Below are 20,930 nucleotides of genomic sequence, written 5' to 3'. Positions count from 1 at the left end.
ATGGAACCCACTCTGGGACTTTTTGTCCTTTACTCATGTAAGTGGGCAGGAAGAGTTCAAGCACCCAATGTTTGATTATGTTCAATCTTACTGAGCGATAAACAAAGATATGAAAACAGTCCCCATCATCCAGGAACTTGAGGCTCAGTGCTGCAACAAGGGCAAAATATGAAGTGTAAAAAAAAAAAAAAACACAATAGGATTTTCTCATAAAGTTACAATCAATTGTAGAACTAAGATTGTCCAAAGCAAAGTACTGTGTAAATACATTCTTCCGAGTGATGCAGCTGGTCATACTGCCCCCTGTCACAGGTCTTCAAGGACCAGCTGCCTGAGACAGAGGAGGGGCCTACCACTAGCCAACTGCTGTGATACGCATAAAGCGCTGCAAGATCTCCCACAGTGCGGGCAACACCCGGGCAAAACCCAGGCCAACGGCAGCCCATCCTGTGCCCGTCAGCACCAGGAAGAAGCAGGGCTGCCCCCCTCTAAGTTATACCACTAAAGTTACTATTAGCCGCACATTGTGTTCACACATTTGTGGGGGCACTGCTACAGGTGCAATCAATTTATTGGGGGACTGGGTTGGAGATTACACCAAGATTACTCAAATAATCCTTTTTCACATTCTTCCATTTGGGGACATCTGAGAAAGCATCTTAATAGAAAAAAACAAATATGCTTCTGTAGCCGAACACTGATGAACTCTGTAGTAGCCCCCACTGTAGCAGCTGAAAAACTGGGTGTGTGGCATGTGAGAGTTTTTACTGTGAGACCTGGTTTGAAACGTAAAACAAACAATGAAAAGCAATGTAAGATGTTATACTAAAATGAAAGCAACATATCCACATTCCTCGTTTGGTATAAAATGTAAGAATCACTTGCTGTCCACTATTAGACATAAATCTAAAAGTTATAAAACGGGAATTGAAATGGGGCACGCTAAATTGTTGAAATGACTGCAATGTCATTGTCTAGTTTACACAGAGCAGTTCACTTCTAATCTACAAATTCACAGACCACACAATGGCATTCACATCATTGGAATTGGCTTTACTTTTAGGTCCACAATCATTTGCCTATAGACATAACTAACCATATCAGAAAATTCAAACTTACTGGTTGCGTTGTAAAATGAAAAACACATTTTCTTTGATCAGTAAACTTGCATAAGGGTTCTTCAAGAAGGCTTAGCAAAGGGTTCTTTAATAAATGGATAAACAATGACAACAAAACAACTATTGAGTAGACAAGCAGAAAAGAAAATATAATAGAGAGAACATAGCTATAAAGGAAAATGTAGTAATGTCTTTGGACCACGTCAGGTGTGACATCGTTTCCAGCACCAGTAGCCTCGCTGTTTGAATATTGACTCTGGAACCAGTTAGACCTCCCTTTTAAACCTTAAACCTGCCACCTTTATCCCCTGTTGCTCCAGTTACTCGAACACTAGAACTTCAAAGCCAGCTCTTTTAACCATAATAGCAACTTTTTGTGCTTTGGAATCTTAGATTTCATTTTGGGTGGTTGGTTTCTAGAGGGTTGTGGAGTGCTGGAGCACGGGCGTCCATTGTCATGTTCTCCTTACCAAGAACCCAGCGTACATCAGGTTGATAGATCATTGTTGTCAGCTGAGATGCCAACGTTAAATATCAACATAAATCATTATTAATTAATGATACTTTAGTTCAGTCAATAAAAAAAGGTAACTAGAGTTCAAGGGTTTTATTTTAAATGTTCTCTTTATTCAACTCGTTTTATTATGGTATTATTCTCCCCCCAACAACAATAAAGGTTAACAATCAATCAATCAATATGTAGTAATAAGATAAATCAATTCAGTAAATCAAAACAAGCATTAATATAGTAAAATGTAACAAGCATGTTCCATTAAGAAATGTCCTTAAAAGGATTTAATGGTGTCAGTTTAGAAAACCCTTAAAGAGATTCTGAGGAGAGAGTTGAGCATAAGCATAAAGCTAAAATAATAGCAAATCAAGGAATAAACTAAGACTTCCCATAAAAAGATGTTCAAGAAACTCAGTACAGATGTTGCTCTCAGTCAGTTTGCTCTGCATTGAAAGGTGGAAGAATCTGCTCCACTAGTCTAGGAACATGCAGTGCTATAAACGCACATTTTCTATGTTGCAGCATAAATGTTTTTTTCTTCTTCTTGTTGACCAAAAAGATTTCATCATGCTCTTTCAACATACTCCTGGGAACAGTTCTACTCCCCGTCTTCTCACCAGAGTACAATCATCTTTCAGCCATGTGTCATTGGCAGGGACGTCTTAAGGATTCTGGGGTCCTTGGCCCAAACGTAATTTGGGGGGCCTGTTCGGAACAGCTTTAAACTTATTATCTAAATTCAGCTCTTTCATACTCTCTTTGGCCATGTGACTGACAGTGCCGAGACACACTCATACAATTCTAAATGTGTTTCCATCTAATATTAATGGATAGTGACGTGTTTTCAATAATGAACCACAGCAGCAGCTCACTAATATTGCTGCAAATAATCTCTGTAACACCCTCCCAGTTCTCTAATGTGAGGTCCTGTTTTGAGCTAAATGGATGTTGTATGAAACATAAACATAATCTGTGCCAAATGTCTGGAAGAGACTCTCACACTTCACCCACATTAAAAATAAATTAAAGGAAAACAGTATTTAAAACAATCTGCTTAAGAATTTTTCAAGGTCATCACTGCAAGACTGAGAAGAACAGAGATGGCTCTATCAGGGGCCCCCTTAAAGGATGGGGCCCTGGGTCAGCGCCCATTTTTCCCATGCCTTAAAACGTCTCTGGTCCTTGAATGTTGCAGTCACATCCTTTCTTGTTTGTAATATTGACTTCCCATGAATCATCCTCCGTGTCATCTGCAAGTTCTGTGGTGTGAACCTCACTATCTGTGGTCTAATACGACACTTTCTATTCATCAACTATTAATCCGTAGCTTTTGAAAAGGCAATATCTGCTGCTAAGAGAAGACCAGTAACTTTGACAATTGTCAGTTAAAGTAAAAAACAAGCTTTTCAGTATTAATGGACCTCCACATTAAACATGGTGTCATTACATATGTCAACTTAAATAAACTCCAGGCCTCTTTACTAGGTTACAGGCGTATAGGTTCTAGGTGTGTTTGCCTACTACAACTTTTGCATTAAGCATACTTTATTTTGAACATGTATTTTGGACATTTGTACTTTTAGTAAAGCATTTGGTAAACAATTACATTTGCGTTAGCAGGAGTTTTCGCTCATTCTCTGTTACCTAGCTCAAACCACCGTAGATGTCCCTCCTTGTTGTCATGGCCACTGAATAACAAGGACAAAGGGTAATTTATATTATACAATTATACATTAGAACACCTTAGCACATAGTTCTACAAACCTGCTTGTGCCATGGTACGGCCCTAAAAGGTGCAAGTAACATTCACTTCTTCTTGTTGATCTTCATTTTAACTGCCCAACTTTACCAATGTGTAAAAGTAACATATATTTTAAAACAATGTCTGTTACTGGTTGTTGAACTTATTGTGTGTGATTGTTCCAAATCAACAACCAGTTCTTGTTGTAAAACTTGACGGCTACCGACAGTGACCCAAACGTCCAAAGGGAAGGACTTTATCTAATTGGAGTGCAAGAGTATCTAAAGTACTGGAAGACCAGTGATAATGATAGTAGTGATAAAGCCACAATGGATACTTTACCGTAACCAATGACTGATACAGTATCTAGAGAAAAGACCTGATATATTATACCAGTCATAAACCATCCTCTTTTTCAGACACTGTGTGACAGTGGGATTCACTTGTTCTATTCAATAAAAAGAATGTATTTGTAAAAGGATTTTTACTTTGCAAGCATAGTATGTTTTACTTGTGTTTGCTACCATCTAATGTTTAAGAAAGCAGATATATTTAAGGTATGAGAAGTGGAAAAGTTCTTGTATTTTCAGTGTCAAGTCCAAAGTATCAAGAACCATATCACTATCACTATCGCTCTATCACTCGACAAAAGAAAAGGAACATTACATTTCTTTCAGGAAGTGTTGGACCTGGCAATTTTTGGCAGGTTTACCCCGAAACTTTTTGCTTTTGCCTAGCCTTTTTCTGTAACCTGGTGTTGGTGATTTTAGGTCTTTGCGCACTTTTTCACTGTGGTCCAGTGTAAAGTGCTTGCGCTCTCAGTGTGTGTGTGGTGAGAGTGACCTGCCCTCCCATGGGAATGCATGGGGAATATGTGTGACCATGGTTGTTCCTGATGTGTGGGGAGTGCAGGGTCGAGTTTGGTATGTGCGAACTCGTGAGATTGAAAGCTGTGCAATGATATATGCGGCATGGTTGTGTCTAGTGTGGAAGTGACACTTCTAGAAGTTGGCATGTTTGTGTAATTTGTGTCTGGCGTGTGATCGGCTGGAGCTGGCTGGTGAGCCTGGCTCCAAGAGTCTGGAGGGGTCTGCCCCGGTGGTGAATGGAGTGATTAGCATGCTGATGTGAGGGAGGGGTACACCTGGGACTTGAATAGGGCTGGGTTTTCCCTCCACAATGCTGGCTCAGCCCCCTGTGGTGCGTCTGATGTCCCTAGCCTGGCCAGTGAAAGGTGTTCCCCATAACAAGTTGTAGCTGGTTCTCACACTGCCTGCACCCTGCTAGACAAAGGATTTTGGGTATAAAAAGGGTGCTGTGACACTCTGAAAATGTTCTTGTTTGCTACTTGAATCCTGCCAGGGGCGTGCTGCTGCTTGGGCACAGGGGAAGGCTTGCCTCCCTGGGCCCTGCCCAGCCCCTGGATGCTGGAGGAATTTCCTTGTTGGGAGCTGCTTGCTCCACTTTGCATCCAGGACCTTCTCTTTGGGACCCATTTGATTTGGAAGCTTTGCTGCTAGGACCCTTGTTGCTTCAGGGGTCATTTCTGGGGACTTAGGGGTTTTAGTGCCCCCCCAGCGCCTCATGAGCGCTTTATTTTTGCTTATTGGCAGATCGCTGTCGTTATCCTTGAAGGAAGCGTTCCTGCCTGTCCCCCGCAGCGCCGGGCTGCAATCTCCTTCGTGGGGATTCCCTATGCCTTTTTTTTTATTATTACGGGTGCCACCCCGCTGATTGCGAGATTGTACATCGCAGGAACCCACCCTACTAGTGTTCCTAAAGTCCCGAGGGAGCCTACCCCACGTTTGCCGTCCCGATGGCCGCCGCTGTCCGCGGCCTGCCTGGTTGTGGGCGGGGCCGCGGGACGGAAGCGGAAACGACGAAGCGGCCGGGCCAGAGATGGTGTGTGGTCGGTGCGGGGCTCCCGTAAATTGTAAATTGTAAATTGTTGTGTCTTGTAAAGCGCACTGCTACCCGGAGGCCTCGTAGCGCTATAGACCGCTGGGGAACCCGTCCTGGCTTTCCCTGTGAGATAGTCCCTCCTGGGGGTCTCCAAGGTGAAACCAGGCATCCCCGGCGTTTGTGTGGGGCCGTTGTGGAGATGAGGCAAGCTAATGCCCAGAGTTGCCGAGTGTGCTCCCTGGTCGGAGTAGGCACCGATGCGAGAATTATCAGTCCGCTGATCCTGGTCCAAGACCCTGCCGCGTCGGGAATCGAACCCTGGTCCCGGGCCGTTCTCTGCACTCGGGTCTGCCGCCTCTAACCAGTGAGCCACACCTCTCCACAAGCTCTCCGTGAGCCCCGAGATGGACGACGCGGGAGGTCGGGAGCCCACCCCGCCTCACGGAGCATGGTAGAGGGTCCCAAGAGGGGGCCCAGGTGATGAGGAGGGCGGGACGCTCCTCCGGAGAGAGAGAACCCCGCAAGCGCCGCCTGTGTACTACGGAGGGGGGGGACGCGAGGCACATTGCCGGTGCCTGCCCCCCTGCCGCATGGTGAAAGTAGAGCCGCCCGGAAGAGAAGCCCCGTGACCCACGAGAGAGCCTGTAAGTGCAGACGGCTGTGGGGGGAGGAAGCTCCGGGCGTGTGTTGGTGCCGGTGTAAGGAACAGCGACAGGAGAACCTTCAGGGCGACCCCAGATGTCAGTGGCCATTCTACCGTTTTCAGTGCCCTTGTTCCGAGCGCCCCCGTTGGCAGCGGGTTGCTCCCACCTGTGGGGGGGCTTGATTATTTTAGGAGCAAGAGGGCTCCCATGGGCGTAGTTCATGCCAGAGCCATTTCCAAAGCCACATGTTGGGGGCATGAGGATATTAGGAGCCAGAGTGCTCCAATGGGCATAGTTGAGCCTAGAGCCAGAGGGCTCCAATGCACTGTTGTTCATTCAGAGCTAGAGGGCTCCAACCTATGGCACAGTCTTTGCTCCTAAGGGCCAGTGAGGGCCCCTGTCGCAGTTTGTTGTTTCCCAGCTGCCCAGCAATTAGTGGGCACCTGCACTGTTTAGGCGCCAAGGGAGAGAGAGTCCCTGTGTGGGACGGAGATGGCACAGAGGTGCCAGGCCTTCTACAGCTGCGCAGCACTTAGTGCCAGCTGCAACGTTTAGGCCCTGTTACTGTTCTCAGCTGCCCAGCAAGTAGTGGGCAGCTGCAACGTTTAGGTTTGCGCCGGTGGCGCACCCCTGACTGGCGCTGCGATGGCAGCGCGCCCTGACATTCTGCATACAGGGCATTTGAGCCCTTCTTAAGATGGCCAGTTGGCTGGTATGTGATTTCTGCGCAAGGTGATTTTACTATGTTTATGATAGTAATTGCCTAAGGTGATGTTTGCGCAATGCGATTATGATGGTATTTTACCTATGTAGGTTTATGTTAGTGAGAGTTTACTTCACTGTGAGTAACGCCCCTAAATGTGAGTTATGCTTAGGGAGAGAGTCTAATGTGTTTAGACTAGTGAGAGATTGGCTACTGTAGTTATACTGTTTAGGCCTAAATGTGATTATGCGTAATGTGTTTTGCCTTTATGCTTGTGTTAGACTTCTAAAGGTGCTCATGCTTAGAAGTTTGCTTTGCCTAGTAGGTTATCAGTGGTTACTGGTTATGACCTATAATTGTTATTTTGTGCTACACTTATTCTAAATTCTAGAAGTGCTATTTCTGCTAAGTGTTGATTATGACAGTAGCCCATGTGGCCCTGTCCTGGTGTAAATAATCCAGTGTAAATATATTGCCCATTCCAGTTGGCACAATGTATATTGTGTGATTACTATCTGATGTGTTTTGACAATACACAAGTTATATTTATATAACCTTGTGTGGAGTTCCGTTTGTGGTGTGCCTAGGATGTTGTTGCTGTTGTGTGCGTGCGTAAATGCTTTACACATTGCCTCCGGTATAAGCCTGTCTGCTCGTGCCAAGCTACCAAGGGTGTGAGCAGGGGTTATCTTGGCGTGTGTCTCCCTTGCCCTGACTAGAATGGTGGTCTCTGCCTGGCTTTGGCGTAAGCCTTAGCCAACCAGAAATCCAAGTTCTAACAGGAAGTATCTGGTCTAGGCCATACATTGTGAAGTATTGTCCCAAAAGCTTTCATATTATTCATGCTGACTCAATGGGAGTTGATATTCTGCTTTAGGAGTGGCTTGTTTCAGATTTATGCCTCTCTTTAAGTATGGTAGGAAATCAAGTACATTGTATTCAAGGTAGTTCCATTGAGATGGAGTTTTTTAAGTTATATATTTTATAACATAGGAACAGCATTTTAAAACCCTATGCACCCCAAGTTTCTTGACTTGAAATAAGCAATTAATATTTAAGTTAAGAGAAGTACAACTGGTCTTGTTACATATTGCTTATTTTTGTTATTATGGTGGTAAAGCCTAGATTGGGTAGTAATTTGAAATTACGTACACTTTACATTGATCTAAGAGGAACAGAGTGTTTTTAAGGTCTTGCTGCTTTCAGTATTAATGGGTATAATGTGTCACCTGCATTACCCCAGAGGTGAAGCAGATTTAATTGCCAGGTATGAATCATATGATAGAGAAGGCAAAAACGATTTGTGAATCTATAATTTAAAAAAATGCAATTCAGATAGAAAAAACAAAAAAACTGTAAATAATGCAATTTGACAAGAAATTACTAGCTCAAAGTCAAACAACATTGTAAAGGGTCAGGCACGTGCAACCCCGAGGTAGAGAGGTCAGGACTCAGGGCAGTATGGTCTAACGAGGCAGAGTCAGGGAAAAGTGCTCTTAAAGATGGTTTTATTTTTAGATAAGCTTTACGCCTTTTAGCAGTCACACGTAATTTGGCAAAGTCCGAGGTCTCCGTCCTGACACCTCTCGTGAATCCGGAATACTCCAGAATGCAATCCTTTAATTCGACCCTCGCGTTGGTTCAGAAGGTAGGTGGAGTCTTCAAGATGACGTGGACTCGTCCGGAGGTGTCCCAGAAAATAAAGAGAAGAAAGGCACAATCAGTGGTACGTCCGTACACGATTTGCCAGGGCCCAGGGAGTGAGGGAAACCAGTGCTCATTTAAGTTAAGCCGTTCAATAGTGCTCGTGAGGGGGGGGGTAATTCAACAGGCTGTACACTATTTACACCGGATCTCTCCGCTTGCTCGGATCGCTCCTCCCCACCCAGCCAGCCACAGAACCCCGTACCTTGTCCAGCCACGTTCCTCCCGTGGGACCGTGGCAGGGCGAAGCGCCGAATCGGTGGCCTCCTGGCTTGTCGCTCTCAGCTGGGCTCCGTCCTCGCTCTCTTCCTCCTCCTCCGTATCCGCAACTCGATTCCGCTTCTCTCCGTCTCCACTCCAATACTCCTGTCGCCTCCTGGGAAACGCCGTCCGTCGTCTCCTTCTCCCTTCCGGCATTTGACTCCTCGATGCTTGTTGGGGGCGTGGTTACGCCGGCTCGTAGCCCACAGTTAAAGGGACCGTGTTCTTCCATTGGAGTATAGTGCCACACACTATCGGTCTCCTTCGTGCCCCAATCCTGCAGACCGGCTTCTTCTGACAGCGTAGGCATGGCAGGAGGGGTCCGCGGGACAGCCGACCACCAATCCTCAGGTCCAGTAGCGGTGGCATCAGTCTGTAGTAGGGTGACAGAAAGGGGGGTCAACGGTAGAGCAGACCATCTGCCTGCTGTAACAACGCTACTGTCATCATCCTGACCCGCCTCCCCGTCACAAACATATGACGCAATCATTTAAAGGAAGCATTGAAAACAATTCAATTACAACTTATGGGTATCTGCAATGGCAGAATTTAGAACAATTGTAAACAATACAGTAAAATTAAGATTGCTTATACAAGACAAATATGAATTTGCCATAAAATGCCTGGTTGATGATATATATAATCAGAATAGGCAGCAAGCTTACTTGGGTGCTCATTTTTCTGAATATCTCTAACGGATGCCTTTATCTCACATATTGGGTGATTTCTCTACCAAAGGCCTAATCCCATAATGGGAACAGATGTGGTCAACCAAAACCTGTCAACGCTGTGTCTATAAAAATGAATCAATATTAAAACATTCTGTGCACCTTCCCAGAGCTTCCAGAAGCTCTTGTGCTGCTTGACATTTTTGCTTTCTGATCTCATATTTTGCTGACTTCATTTTTGCTGGCTTTAGGATTCTGGGCACTTTACCTGCTGAGCAGTACTAAAGTGCAGGTGCTTTGTCCCTAAAAACATGGTAACATTGGTTTATCCACAATTGCTATATTTAATTTACTTATAAGTCCCAGTACATGTGCCCAGGGTCTGTAAATTAAATGCTACTAGTGGGCTTGCAGCACTGATTGTGCCCATTCTAGTAGACCTTGAAATATGTCTCAGGCCTACTATTGCTGAGCCTGTTTGTGAAGTTTTAAACTGCCATGTCGACCAGGCAATTTGCTAGGGCCAAACTCTCCTCCTTAAAATACGTCACTCCTATGGTAGGCCCAAGATGGCCCCAAGGCAGGGAGCCATGTATTTAAAAAGCTGGACATATACGTTTAAGTTTTACATGTCCAGTTAGGGAAAAGATTTTCACTATTGCAATGCCTATCTTGCCCGTAGATTAACATTGGGATACCTTAGTCCCTCTTGAACTGTAAGGACAATATACACATTTTGAGTTTGATGTCTCCAGGCTCCCAATTTAAACTCACAACTTATGGTGAAGTTGGATTTTAAATTGCAAGTCTGAAAACGCCACTTTTATAAGTTGACATTTTCTTACTTTAACCGTTCTGTGCCTATTCCTGTCTCTAAATACATGTCTGGGGTGGGTGACAACTGGACATTGTGCATACCATCTAGACACACACAAAGAGAGCTGAGGTGTGAAATTGACATCCTGATGGCCCATCACGAGGCTGATGGGCCTTTAAAGGCCTTGCCAGGGAAGAAGAAGCTTTAGGAAGTAGCTGGAAAATGGACAAAATCCAAGGATAAAATTATTGTACAGGAAACCTGTGTGCTAAATAATAGGGCTGAGAGTACTGATAGTTTGAACTTTGAAGTTCCAGTCCAAAGGCCACGAGCAGCAGGGTTGGCAATTAAGTAAATCATAAAAAAAAATGAAATTTACTGAAAAAAGTTAAAAAGGAGTTATGGTTCTGGCGCAAATGCATAACACCTCTGAAATTCACCAGTTATGATTGTGAATGCACACGACACATACCATAACTCATGGCATTAACCATGCACAAAACAACTTATTTTGGCACAGTTTCACACAAACATATAAAAGGAGCACAAAAGGGCAATGCCATAAGTGTCACGGTGCTCATAACCAGTACTAGCAAATGTTTGTGGTTTTACGTGTTTGAGCTATAAACATAACTCAGTTTGTAACTATGGTTTTATATATTTTGTGAATGTGTGGCCTGAGCATTAGATCAAGTCCTTCAATGGTGTTTCTCCTGGATGAGTTGTAAGTAACCTAAGCAACCTTTTTACTGGCCCCAAGCAGTAAACCGAGTTAACAAAGAGGAACAGAAAAAAAATCAACAATACTGGTGAAAGGCTTTCACCAATAGAGAGGAGTGAAAATTAGGGTGTGATAGTGAATAGCTCTAGCACACATCTACTTCAATGTCTTCATCCATGACATTGTTTTTGTTTTAACTATTTAGATTGTTAAGCAAGTGAATAATATTTAATTATACAAAAGGCATGCATTTTATAATATTTCACAATATCAAGTGTTATCATGTGAGAATATCTGGTCCTATTTCCTTTTCACAGGTCCGTCCTCCACTCACCCCTATTTTACTAATCCCCATTCGTGAAATCCCTTGCGTCTTCCTACTTCCTTTCTTATATTATAACCCCACCCCATTTGAGATGTTGTGTGGCCTTGCCTCAGATTTTCCAAGGCATTTGCCTATGTTGTGGCAATGTTTCTTTTAATTTCTTATGGCATTAAGCAGTCAGGTACCCTGTTGGCACCATTGCGTGTGCGTCTACCCTCAAGGATGGTTGCGCCCGGGTGCCAAAGGCCGATTCGCTAATCACAGTCAGTCAATATTTCCCCTTAATATACACCCTATGTCAGCTTGGGCATACCATACCTATCTGGGGAGATCCTCTGTCCCATAATAAAGTGCAGACTTAAAACCCTGCTTCTTTTTCCCCAGATACTCAAATCTTTAAACGATTTTTGGAGTGTGAATTTTCAGATGTGAGTATCTGTACGTTATGCTCCATAGTAGATTATCATGGATCCCTCGTGTACATAAACGAAGGGCTGTGATTCAGCACCAATCAGAAGATTCCAGGGAATTGCATCCGGGGCTCCACTGCCAGCCGTAGAATTATATAAATTATCCGATGTCTCCCTCCATCTAGAGCACGGGTACTCAAAGTACGGTCCGCGGGCGGCCGGGCAAGCCTTCCCTGGCGGCCCGCGGACCGTGCAGACATCGTACCCGTGTTTGTTTGTTTTTTAAAGCATCTCAGCAAACACCCCTGCGGCAGCGCGATGCAGAGACTCTCTGTGAGGGGCGGGCGATTTCCGTCAGAGTGGGGCTGCAGGGGCCTAAGAGGTGAACAAAGCCTCATTAGCATGCGAAAGGTCTTTTAAAGACCTGTGAAGTGCTCGGGTGCGGCTGGCTGGCTGAGTGTGTGTGTGCCCAGAAGCTGTCTCAACCCGGGCACACACAGGCAGGGTGAGATGAAGAGGGAGAGGGAGGGAGGGAAAGGGAAGGAGACAGAGACAGACAGACAGACAGAGGGAGAGCGAGGGAAACCGAGGGAGAGCGAGGGAGGGAGGCAGACCGAGGGAGAGGGAGGGAGACAGGCAGACAGAGGGAGAGCGAGGGAGGCAGAGCGAGGGAGACAGAGGGACAGACAGAGGGAGAGCGAGGGAGGGAAGACGGGCAGACAGAGGGAGAGCGAGGGAGGGAGACAGAGGCAGACCGAGGGAGAGCGAGGGAGGGAGGCAGACAGAGGGAGAGCGAGCGAGGGAGGGAGACAGAAGCAGACAGAGGGAGAGCGAGAGAGGCAGCGTGAGGGAGAGCAAGGGAGACTTAAGCAGACAGGGAGAGAGAGGGAGAGTGAGGGAGGGAGACATGCAGACAGAGGGAGAGCGAGGGAGGGAGACAAGCAGACAGAGGGAGAGCGAGGGAGGGAGACAAGCAGACCGAGGGAGGCAGAGCTAGGGAGACAGAGGGAGACAGAGGAAGAGCGAGGGAGGCATAACGAGGGAGAGCGAGGGAGACATAGGGAGAGTGAGGGAGAGCGAAGGAGAGCAAGGGAGGGAGACAGGCAGACAGAGGGAGAGCGAGGGAGACAGGGGCAGACAGCGAGAGAGCGAGGGAGAGAGAGAGGGAGGGAGACAGCAGACAGAGGGAGAGAGAGGGAGGGAGACAGGCAGACAGAGGGAGAGCGAGGGAAAGAAAGAGCGAGGAAGGGAGGGAGACAGAGCGAGGGAGGGAGACAGAGCGAGTGAGGGAGACCTCAGAGTGAGGGAGGGGGAAGGAGAGAGAGAGGGAAGGAGGGAGAGGGAAGGAGGGCGAGGGAAAGAGAGGGAAGGAGGGAGAGGGAAGGATAGAGAGGGAGACAGAGGGAAGGAGGGAGAAGGAAGGAGAGAGAGGGAGAGAGAAATAGAGGAAGTTAGATGGAAACAGAGAGAGGGAGAGGGAAACAGAGAGAGAGAGGGAGACAGAGAGAGAGTGAGACAGTCAGTGAGTGAGACAGAGGGAGTGAGAGGGAGTGAGAGTCAGAGTGAGTGATACAAAAGGAGACAGAGGGAGAGAGAGGGAGAGAGAGGGAGAGGGAGAGGGAAGGAGAGAGAGAGGGAGGGAGAGAGAGAGGGAGACAGAGAGAGAGAGAGAGCGACAGAGAAAGAATGATAGAGAGAGAGAGAGAGAGAGAAATGTGTGTATGCCGGGTCTGGTGGCTCAGTGGACGAAGGCGTCAGCTGCAGGGACCTGTGATCAACCTCATGGTCAGTTTTTTTTTTCTCTCTAGCCCCGCCCCCTCCCCCACTGACCCCGCCCCCACCAGTGCGGCCCTCGGACACAAACCATACTGTAAATTTGTCCCCCGAGAGAAAGTTTGTGAGTACCCATGATCTAGAGCCTCTTCCTGACCCAACAGGCCAGGGATTCCAGTGATCCGTGATTGCTTAAATCCTGTATACATGACCTAGAAACGAGCCCACCGTGTAAAAGGAACCCTTCAACCACCTGACAAAGGAAACTGTGTTATTAATTTACACATTCTCTGCAGCTTTACCTGGCTACTGCATCCTTTTCTGGAGGTTACATCACAGAAATGCTAAAAAACGATTACAGAAGTTCCAGAACCCTACTAACACGAAGGTGGAAGAAGATGATTATGGGAAAAGACAAAGACATTACATCTATATAATGTAGGAAACACTTCTTTTTGTAAACAAGCATTGTTTCCATTCTGTAATTCAAATATGTTTTGTAATTCAAGTGAATTCGTTTATTTTATGACTTCAAAAGGGAATTTCTTTTTTTCTGTAAATGATCAGCATATATATGTTTTCCTGTTTTACAGACTCGCTCCTTACTTAGTGTGTTTGAAGAAGATGCAGGAACCCTAACAGAATATACAAACCAATTACTGCAGGCTATGCAGCGCGTGTATGGAGCTCAGGTAACTTTTTCTGATGAATATCAGCGAAGAAACGTGGCCTGTTCAGCCTCTGAAGACCCAGAGTGCATTTATGAGGGAAGTGTAAATAATTCATGCAGGTTGTGCTGCTATTACCATTCCATCCACCGTCTTATCGCATACTGTGATGTCACTACTTATTTCCACACCTTGAAATCCATGTAGTGATATGCCCCTGATATATTGTGATATGCCTTTTTACTTTCTCCTGTAAAGACCCTAAGGTGGGTTGCTTGCTTCCATTCTGGCCATCTTTTCATCCCCCTGAAGCCTGTAACTCCACCAATGAGCTCCTCCATTTCTTTTCATTGTCTCTCCTCCCTCATTCTCCCAAATTGCTGGGTCACATTCTTCACCAATGAGCCTTGGACGCCCCCCCCCTTTCACTTGACATCACAATTGGCATGGCTAAGGTGAAGCAGATTCCTGTTTTCTTATTTACCAAGACATTTATGTTATTTTTTTAGATTGTATTTTCTTTCGTAGTGTTAATCTAAGCCTCGTTAAAATCTGATGAAGAGGGAAAGTATTGCAATTCAATGCTTAATTTTGTGAGTCTTTGCTTATTTTTAGACGTTTGAGTACTTTCATGCTTGACTTTTTGAAGGGAAATTATTCGAATGGTAAAATATTATCCATTCAATGTATACCTGCTCCTTTCTCTCCTAGCACCGTGGTGGCCCTATGTGTCTCACTACTTGCTCTTGGTATTGACCTGACTGATGTTATAAGAATATATTCAGGAGAGAAAGCAGTGGCATGGCTATCAATAGAGCAGCATTTGGGCCCTAAGGTGTGCTAAGGGCTCAATGCTACCAAATTATGTCCATGTTCCTTGCTTGCACCAGGGGCCGTGTCACCCTTGCTTCACCTCTGAGAGAAAGTATACATTTTCGGGAGTCAGGAGTAATGCGTAACCATCACTGTAAGAGCGGGTGCTCAAACTGTCCCACTTTGACTAACAAGCCTGACAGATGAATTAAAGCCTTGCCTGACCGTTGTAATTTCTGGACCAACAATGAGAACCCAAATACTGTAATGCAAATTGAACAAGGGGGCCTGGAAAAGGAGCATATGCCATGTACCTGAGCCTTGCATGACCAGTTACTGGGTTCCACATTAAGCAGAGCTAGTAGCAGCTCAGGAATCTTCTACAGATGAGCTTGTGCCACATTCCTTCCATGAGACCATTAGTCGCCCAATTGTCGTTTTTCAACGCACGAGCTAAAAGAAAATGACTGTTGAAATAAAGGCATGCTGACTCCCCCAAGCTAGGGCATCACTTGTGCACTTTGTCTACCAGGAAGGAAACTGCTTGTTTCCTGCTCACCTGGGCTAGGAGTAGCAAGTGGGTGACTGCGGCAGCTCTAGGGTGGTGGGACTGGTGCAGCCTCACCTGTCGCTAGCCTGGGGGGAGGGCGACATGTTTAGGAATAACACAGGTTTAAAAAACACCTGCTGCAGAGTTCCTTATATGTCCAGCATGTTTCAGACAACAATAAAAATGTCTCATTATCTGGTAATAAAGGTTCTGTTGTGTAGTTCCTAGGATCCCCCAGGACCTGCGCGTTTTGGATGACCTAAACTGAGTGCTTGGTGTGCAGACAGACTCTGGACACTCCCTCAGGATGAATCAGCTGTTAAACCAGCTAGCTCTACAGAGCCACTACCACCCCCTGTATTCTACAGCGGTGTAGGTAGTTCTTGGCTACCACTGAATATGACAACCCCGATTCCTCCGGTATCTTTCGCTCAGTTACTCATGCTTACTTTTCTCAGAATACACACTGACTGACGATTGGAACGGGTTCAATAATTATTTATTGATCAATGGTCAGTCTAGTATGAAACATATTTGTGGCAACAATCAAAAGAGAGGAGCAGACAAATGTGGTCGCTAGTCTGGCTTCCGGGCCAACCACAGTCTGGCTTCCGGGCCAACCACAGTCTGGCTTCCGGGCCAACCACAGCACCGAGACCGCCCTGATCGCAGCAACCGATGACATCCGAGCCCTGCTCGACAACGGAGAAACAGCGGCCCTCATCCTCCTAGACCTCTCCGCGGCCTTCGACACTGTCTGCCACCGTACCCTAGTACAGCGCCTCAGCAACGTCGGAATCCAGGAGAAGGCACTGGAGTGGATCATCTCCTTCCTCGCCGGAAGGACACAGAGAGTCCGCCTCCCCCGTTCAGATCAGAAGCCACCAAAGTCATCTGCAGTGTCCCTCAAGGCTCCTCGCTCAGCCCAACCCTCTTCAACGTCTACATGAGTCCCCTCACAGCCATCGCACTCCAGCACAACCTCAACATCATCTCCTACGCCGACGACACCCAGCTGATCCTCTCCCTCACCAACGACCCCGCCACCGCCAGAGCCAACCTACACGAAGGGATGAAAGAGGTAGCCGATTGGATGAAGAACAGCCGCCTGAAACTGAACTCGGACAAGACGGAAGTCCTCATCCTGGGATCCTCACCCTGCACCTGGGACGACTCCTGGTGGCCCCCCGTCCTAGGCAGCGCACCCAAACCAACAGACCACGCACGCAACCTGGGCTTCATCCTGGACTCCTCCCTCTCCATGACCAGACAAGTCAACGCCGTCTCCTCGTCATGCTTCAACATCCTACGCATGCTACGTAAGACCTTCCGGTGGATCCCCACCGAGACCAGGAAGACGGTCACCCAGGCCCTCGTCACCAGCCGACTGGACTACGGCAACTCCCTCTACGCCGGAACCACCGCCAAACTCCAGAAAAGACTCAAGCGGATCCAGAACGCCTCAGCACGACTCATCCTGGACATCCCCCGTCGCATCCACTTCTCCGGACACCTGAGAGACCTGCACTGTCTCTCGGTCAACAAGAGAATTACCTTCCGTCTCCTCACCCACGCACACAAAGCCCTGCACAACCAAGGCCCAGGAAACCTCATCAGCCGCCTCAACTTCTACGCTCCCAAACGCCAGCTCCGAACGACCGGCCACGCCCTCGCCGCCGTTCCCCGCATCCGAAGAGCCACCACAGGGGGAAGGTCCTTCTCCTACCTCGCCGCCAAGACCTGGAACTCCCTCCCAACCCACCTCCGCCTGACCCAGGACCACCTCGCCTTCAGGAAGCAGCTCAAGACTTGGCTGTTCGAGCAGTAGCGGACCCCCCTCCCCTAGCGCCTTGAGACCTTCCGGGTGAGTAGCGCGCTATACAAATGCTTTGATTGATTGATTGATTGATTGATTGACCAATATCGTATATAGCAGATACATTTCTACCACAGTGCTAATAAGATGAATAAAAGCAGATTATATAAAACAATAGCATTGGCGTACTCCTATGATGCATAGCCTACCTAAATGTACCTAGCCTAGATATGTAGGTGGAGCATGTGTATGTAAGTGCTAGGATATATCCTAATGGAGCCAAGAATCCCCTAGGGAAGTGCTAACCCCTCACCTGATGGTTCTGAATGAAGGACCCTGTCTCTGCGTCGAGGATGGCCCCCTCAAGGGATGTCCGGTCTCTGCCAGTCAAAGGATCAGTCTGCAGAGTCTCAGTCCATCCCTGAAGGAAATCTCCTCGCCTTTGTAAGGGGGAGTGAGGGTATTGTATACTAAAGTGGTCACTCCAGGGTTTTTTCCAGAATAGATATGTTTTGAAAACATTCACTAATCCTTTGCTAATCCTTTTCTAAACAAAAACACTCATGCACAGCTGGCTGTATGGCCGTGGATGAAGAAAGTGGTGACCCTTATACAGAATAAATCTGCCGTGCCTGGGGACATGTTTATGTACGTCAGGTACAGGGTTTAAGATAGAGTACAGAGAGCCTGGTGTTGAATAGACAGAAGTAAGCTACTGGGTAAAAGGTCACCTGTGTAAAACAGTTATGTCATGTGGATAAGACAAAATGTATGTAATTGGTATGTACATGATGGAATTATCCTAAAGGACATAACAGTTCCTGCTGGAGAGAGATCTTTTGTCTAGTGGCAGTTTCCACTCATGCTAAAGTAGCTCGGAGGGTATATGCCCGCTGCAAAAAACTTGCACCATGCAAATCATCGAACTGTATTTTATGTGGATCACTCAGTAGGTTAGTGCTTTTGCCAAAGAGATTCTTTTGTTACTTGCTGTTCATACGTTAAAGTTCTAATATTGCACAGTGACTGATGAATTGTGATCAAAGACTTGCATGCAAACTGCATGGAATAGCTTAGAACGTTATGTTTTTTCCCCCACAGTCTTTCGTTATCCTAATGCTTCTAAAAAGGCTTAATTTGGGTAGAAATACAATCTTATTAGTAAAGCCAACCACTGTGGGACGTTTTAAATCCTGAGTTTGTGCATCTCCAGACCAAACACTCCTGCGCCTAGTAATCCTTATTGTCTTGCGTACATTTCCTATAGACTGATTTACAAACACGTGATTCATTGGCTCTATAAAATGTGTGTGATTTAAAATGCTCTAACACCCTACACTGTCATGAGTAGCGCTACAAAACAAATGTAATGCTTGTGAGCTTAGGGATATGAAGAGATTAGGGGTACTGGTGGAGCTTGGTAGTGAGGGACTTTGTGGAGATGGAGGTTTTAGGGGTGTTGGGGGGCCTGTGACGAAATGAAATATGAAGAAAATGTTCTTATCGACTGATTGTATGTGGGTGATGTGAGCACACCTCAGGGTTAATTGTGTGGCCAATACAATGCTGCTGTGTTTAATGGTTGTGTTGTCTTTCTTTTTATTATCGTCAAAAATGTTATATTTTTCATACCTCCAGTGTAGTATAATTTTGATATCTTTCTTTCATTATCAGTACAGTTCCACTGGAGGAACACCAATGTGTTCTTTCACAGAAAGAATACTACCCCCTCGGCCAGCGGTGTATGGTAATTTCTTTGCAGGTTGATAATTGAAGATCACCTTAAGTTAGACGTAGCTGCTAAGGGCACTAATACAGAAAAGTTACTATTAGCGGTACAGTACTGCTCCAGCAGGAATACTACCTCCTAGGCTGTAGCTGTGGTGGTGTTGCTGCTTTTACATTCCTACCAACATGCAGCTGTGATGTTTTTCTGTCATGTTTGTTGACTGCATCTAATTTACAACTAAATTGTTGTAAGCTAATTATGACATTAATTAAGAGCAGGTGAGAGCTGTTCTTATTTTTAGTGGTAATTACCACTATTTTTCACCAGGAATTTCATGTAGCAGGGATTACTGACAATGGTGTTAAAACATTTATCACAGGTGTAATATTTCAGGAAGTAGTAATCTATCGGAGCAGATTTTACCTATTGGTGCTGATCTTTGTCTGACTGATGTCCTATATAGTCCATAAATAGGCCATTGGCATGCTTCGTACCATTCCACACCAGGGGTGTTGCTTCAGGGTTCGGGGGTGTTTGGTGTGTTCTACCACGTTAACAAATGAATTTTCTGATAAATACTTGGGTACAGGTGCTTTCAGTCAGTTATGGTGAGGTGTCTGTCTGATTTCACCACAACATTTAACATACCCACAGACAAAAATGCACACTCTCTCTCCCTCTCTCAATTGTGAAAGAATTCCAATTATTTTCTTTTTTTTTTTTTTACAAAATATAGCGATTTTTTCACTTAGTAATCCTAGCAGTCTGCATTCTTCTCCCTTTTCACTGCCCCTTAAGCCCCTCTCAGGCGCCCTGCTTGTAATATAATGTAACTTAATATTAAAATGTTGGAAAATCTGAAGCTTACACCCCCCCCCCCCCCCCCTTAATCTTACTGACCAAGCTACGCCACTGTACACCTGCACAACCTTGTGCCACTCTCTGAGACTAGCCGGGTAAGCTGCAAGGAAGTAGAATGCAGTTGCACATTTCGTTCCACCAAGGATCATCGCACAGCAAAGGTTTTACAAATTATCCCCATAGCAGGTGTTTTGTTTGCAGTGCTTACAGTGCAGGTGCAGCATGCAGACTATTAGTTTCTCAAGCTGTTGTGTAAATAGTTGCTAGTTTAGTCAGCACCATGGACAATGGCTTTACGGAGGTTGATTCAAATATACAGCTTTTTATGGGCCAGAATAACATTTTGTTGTGTCGGTATCTACATATGTATTTTGACGTATCTATATAGGTCAATCCTACAGCAAAGGTATCAGAACGCTGTACAGTGTCATGTATAATATTTGTAACAGTGGAAGAAGTTGAGAACTGCTATGGGTGTCATGTAGTGTTGTGGTTTATGTGTTTCTTGCATGGCCCATTCTAGTTTTCCCTATGTTAGCCTAATTGTACACATTGTAGGCATTGTTTTTTTTGCACATGTTACTATATAAACACGCTTGCCTTTGAGCCACATTCTACTTTCAAATGGAACCTGCATATGTTTTCGTGTTCTTTTCTTTTCTTGGGATTTAGTCTGTGCACCACCAAGAAGGTCTAACAACAATGTCCCTTGTTGTTCTTTCTGGCCAGGCACTAGCACCTAGACATAACACAAGAATGCAGCTGTTTATGCACATATACGTCCTAGCATATAGATGAGTACATGAGCCACAAACACACTCATGGAATGAGAGTTTTGGAATGAGCACTGCGTCCGCTGAGATGTAGAGCCCCCATCTGCGTATGCTGAGGTACGGGGTCTGCCAGTAATCCCAGAGATCTTTCATATAATCACTTAGCTTTAGTAGCAGGGGAGGGGGGGGGGGGGGGTTAGGTCACTCTGTCCTATAAAATGAAAGCTCTTTTCATGGTATAGGGATTACTAACCATGCTGACAGTATTTTTATTATACATTTGTTTTCTAATTGCGGCATGTATACGGCATTTCAGAGCAGGATAGTTTGAATAAATATCCTAAACTCTCTTCATGTCTCCTAGTTATCTTATGGTGGACAAGTATGAATAAGAGAGCTAAAGGGTGTGTCCTGCTACCGCG

The 20,930-nt window shown here is 45.8% G+C and overlaps 1 protein-coding gene across 1 annotated transcript in view; it reads left to right on the top strand.

Moving 5' to 3' along the window:
• The window catches only part of APPL2 (adaptor protein, phosphotyrosine interacting with PH domain and leucine zipper 2), a 597,113-nt gene that overhangs the window by 52,931 nt on the left and 523,252 nt on the right, over positions 1-20,930 (top strand). The window contains exon 2 of the mRNA XM_086919274.1: positions 13,892-13,990. Within this exon, the coding sequence (XP_086775400.1) occupies positions 13,892-13,990 (99 nt within the window). The remainder of the gene's footprint in view (positions 1-13,891; positions 13,991-20,930) is intronic.

Source organism: Lissotriton vulgaris, chromosome 1_1 (assembly GCF_964263255.1).
Source record: "Lissotriton vulgaris chromosome 1_1, aLisVul1.2, whole genome shotgun sequence".
NCBI classification, from domain to species: Eukaryota; Metazoa; Chordata; class Amphibia; order Caudata; family Salamandridae; genus Lissotriton; species Lissotriton vulgaris.
Note: the sequence above shows the minus strand (reverse complement) of the source record. Positions and strands in the feature narration are given on the sequence as shown.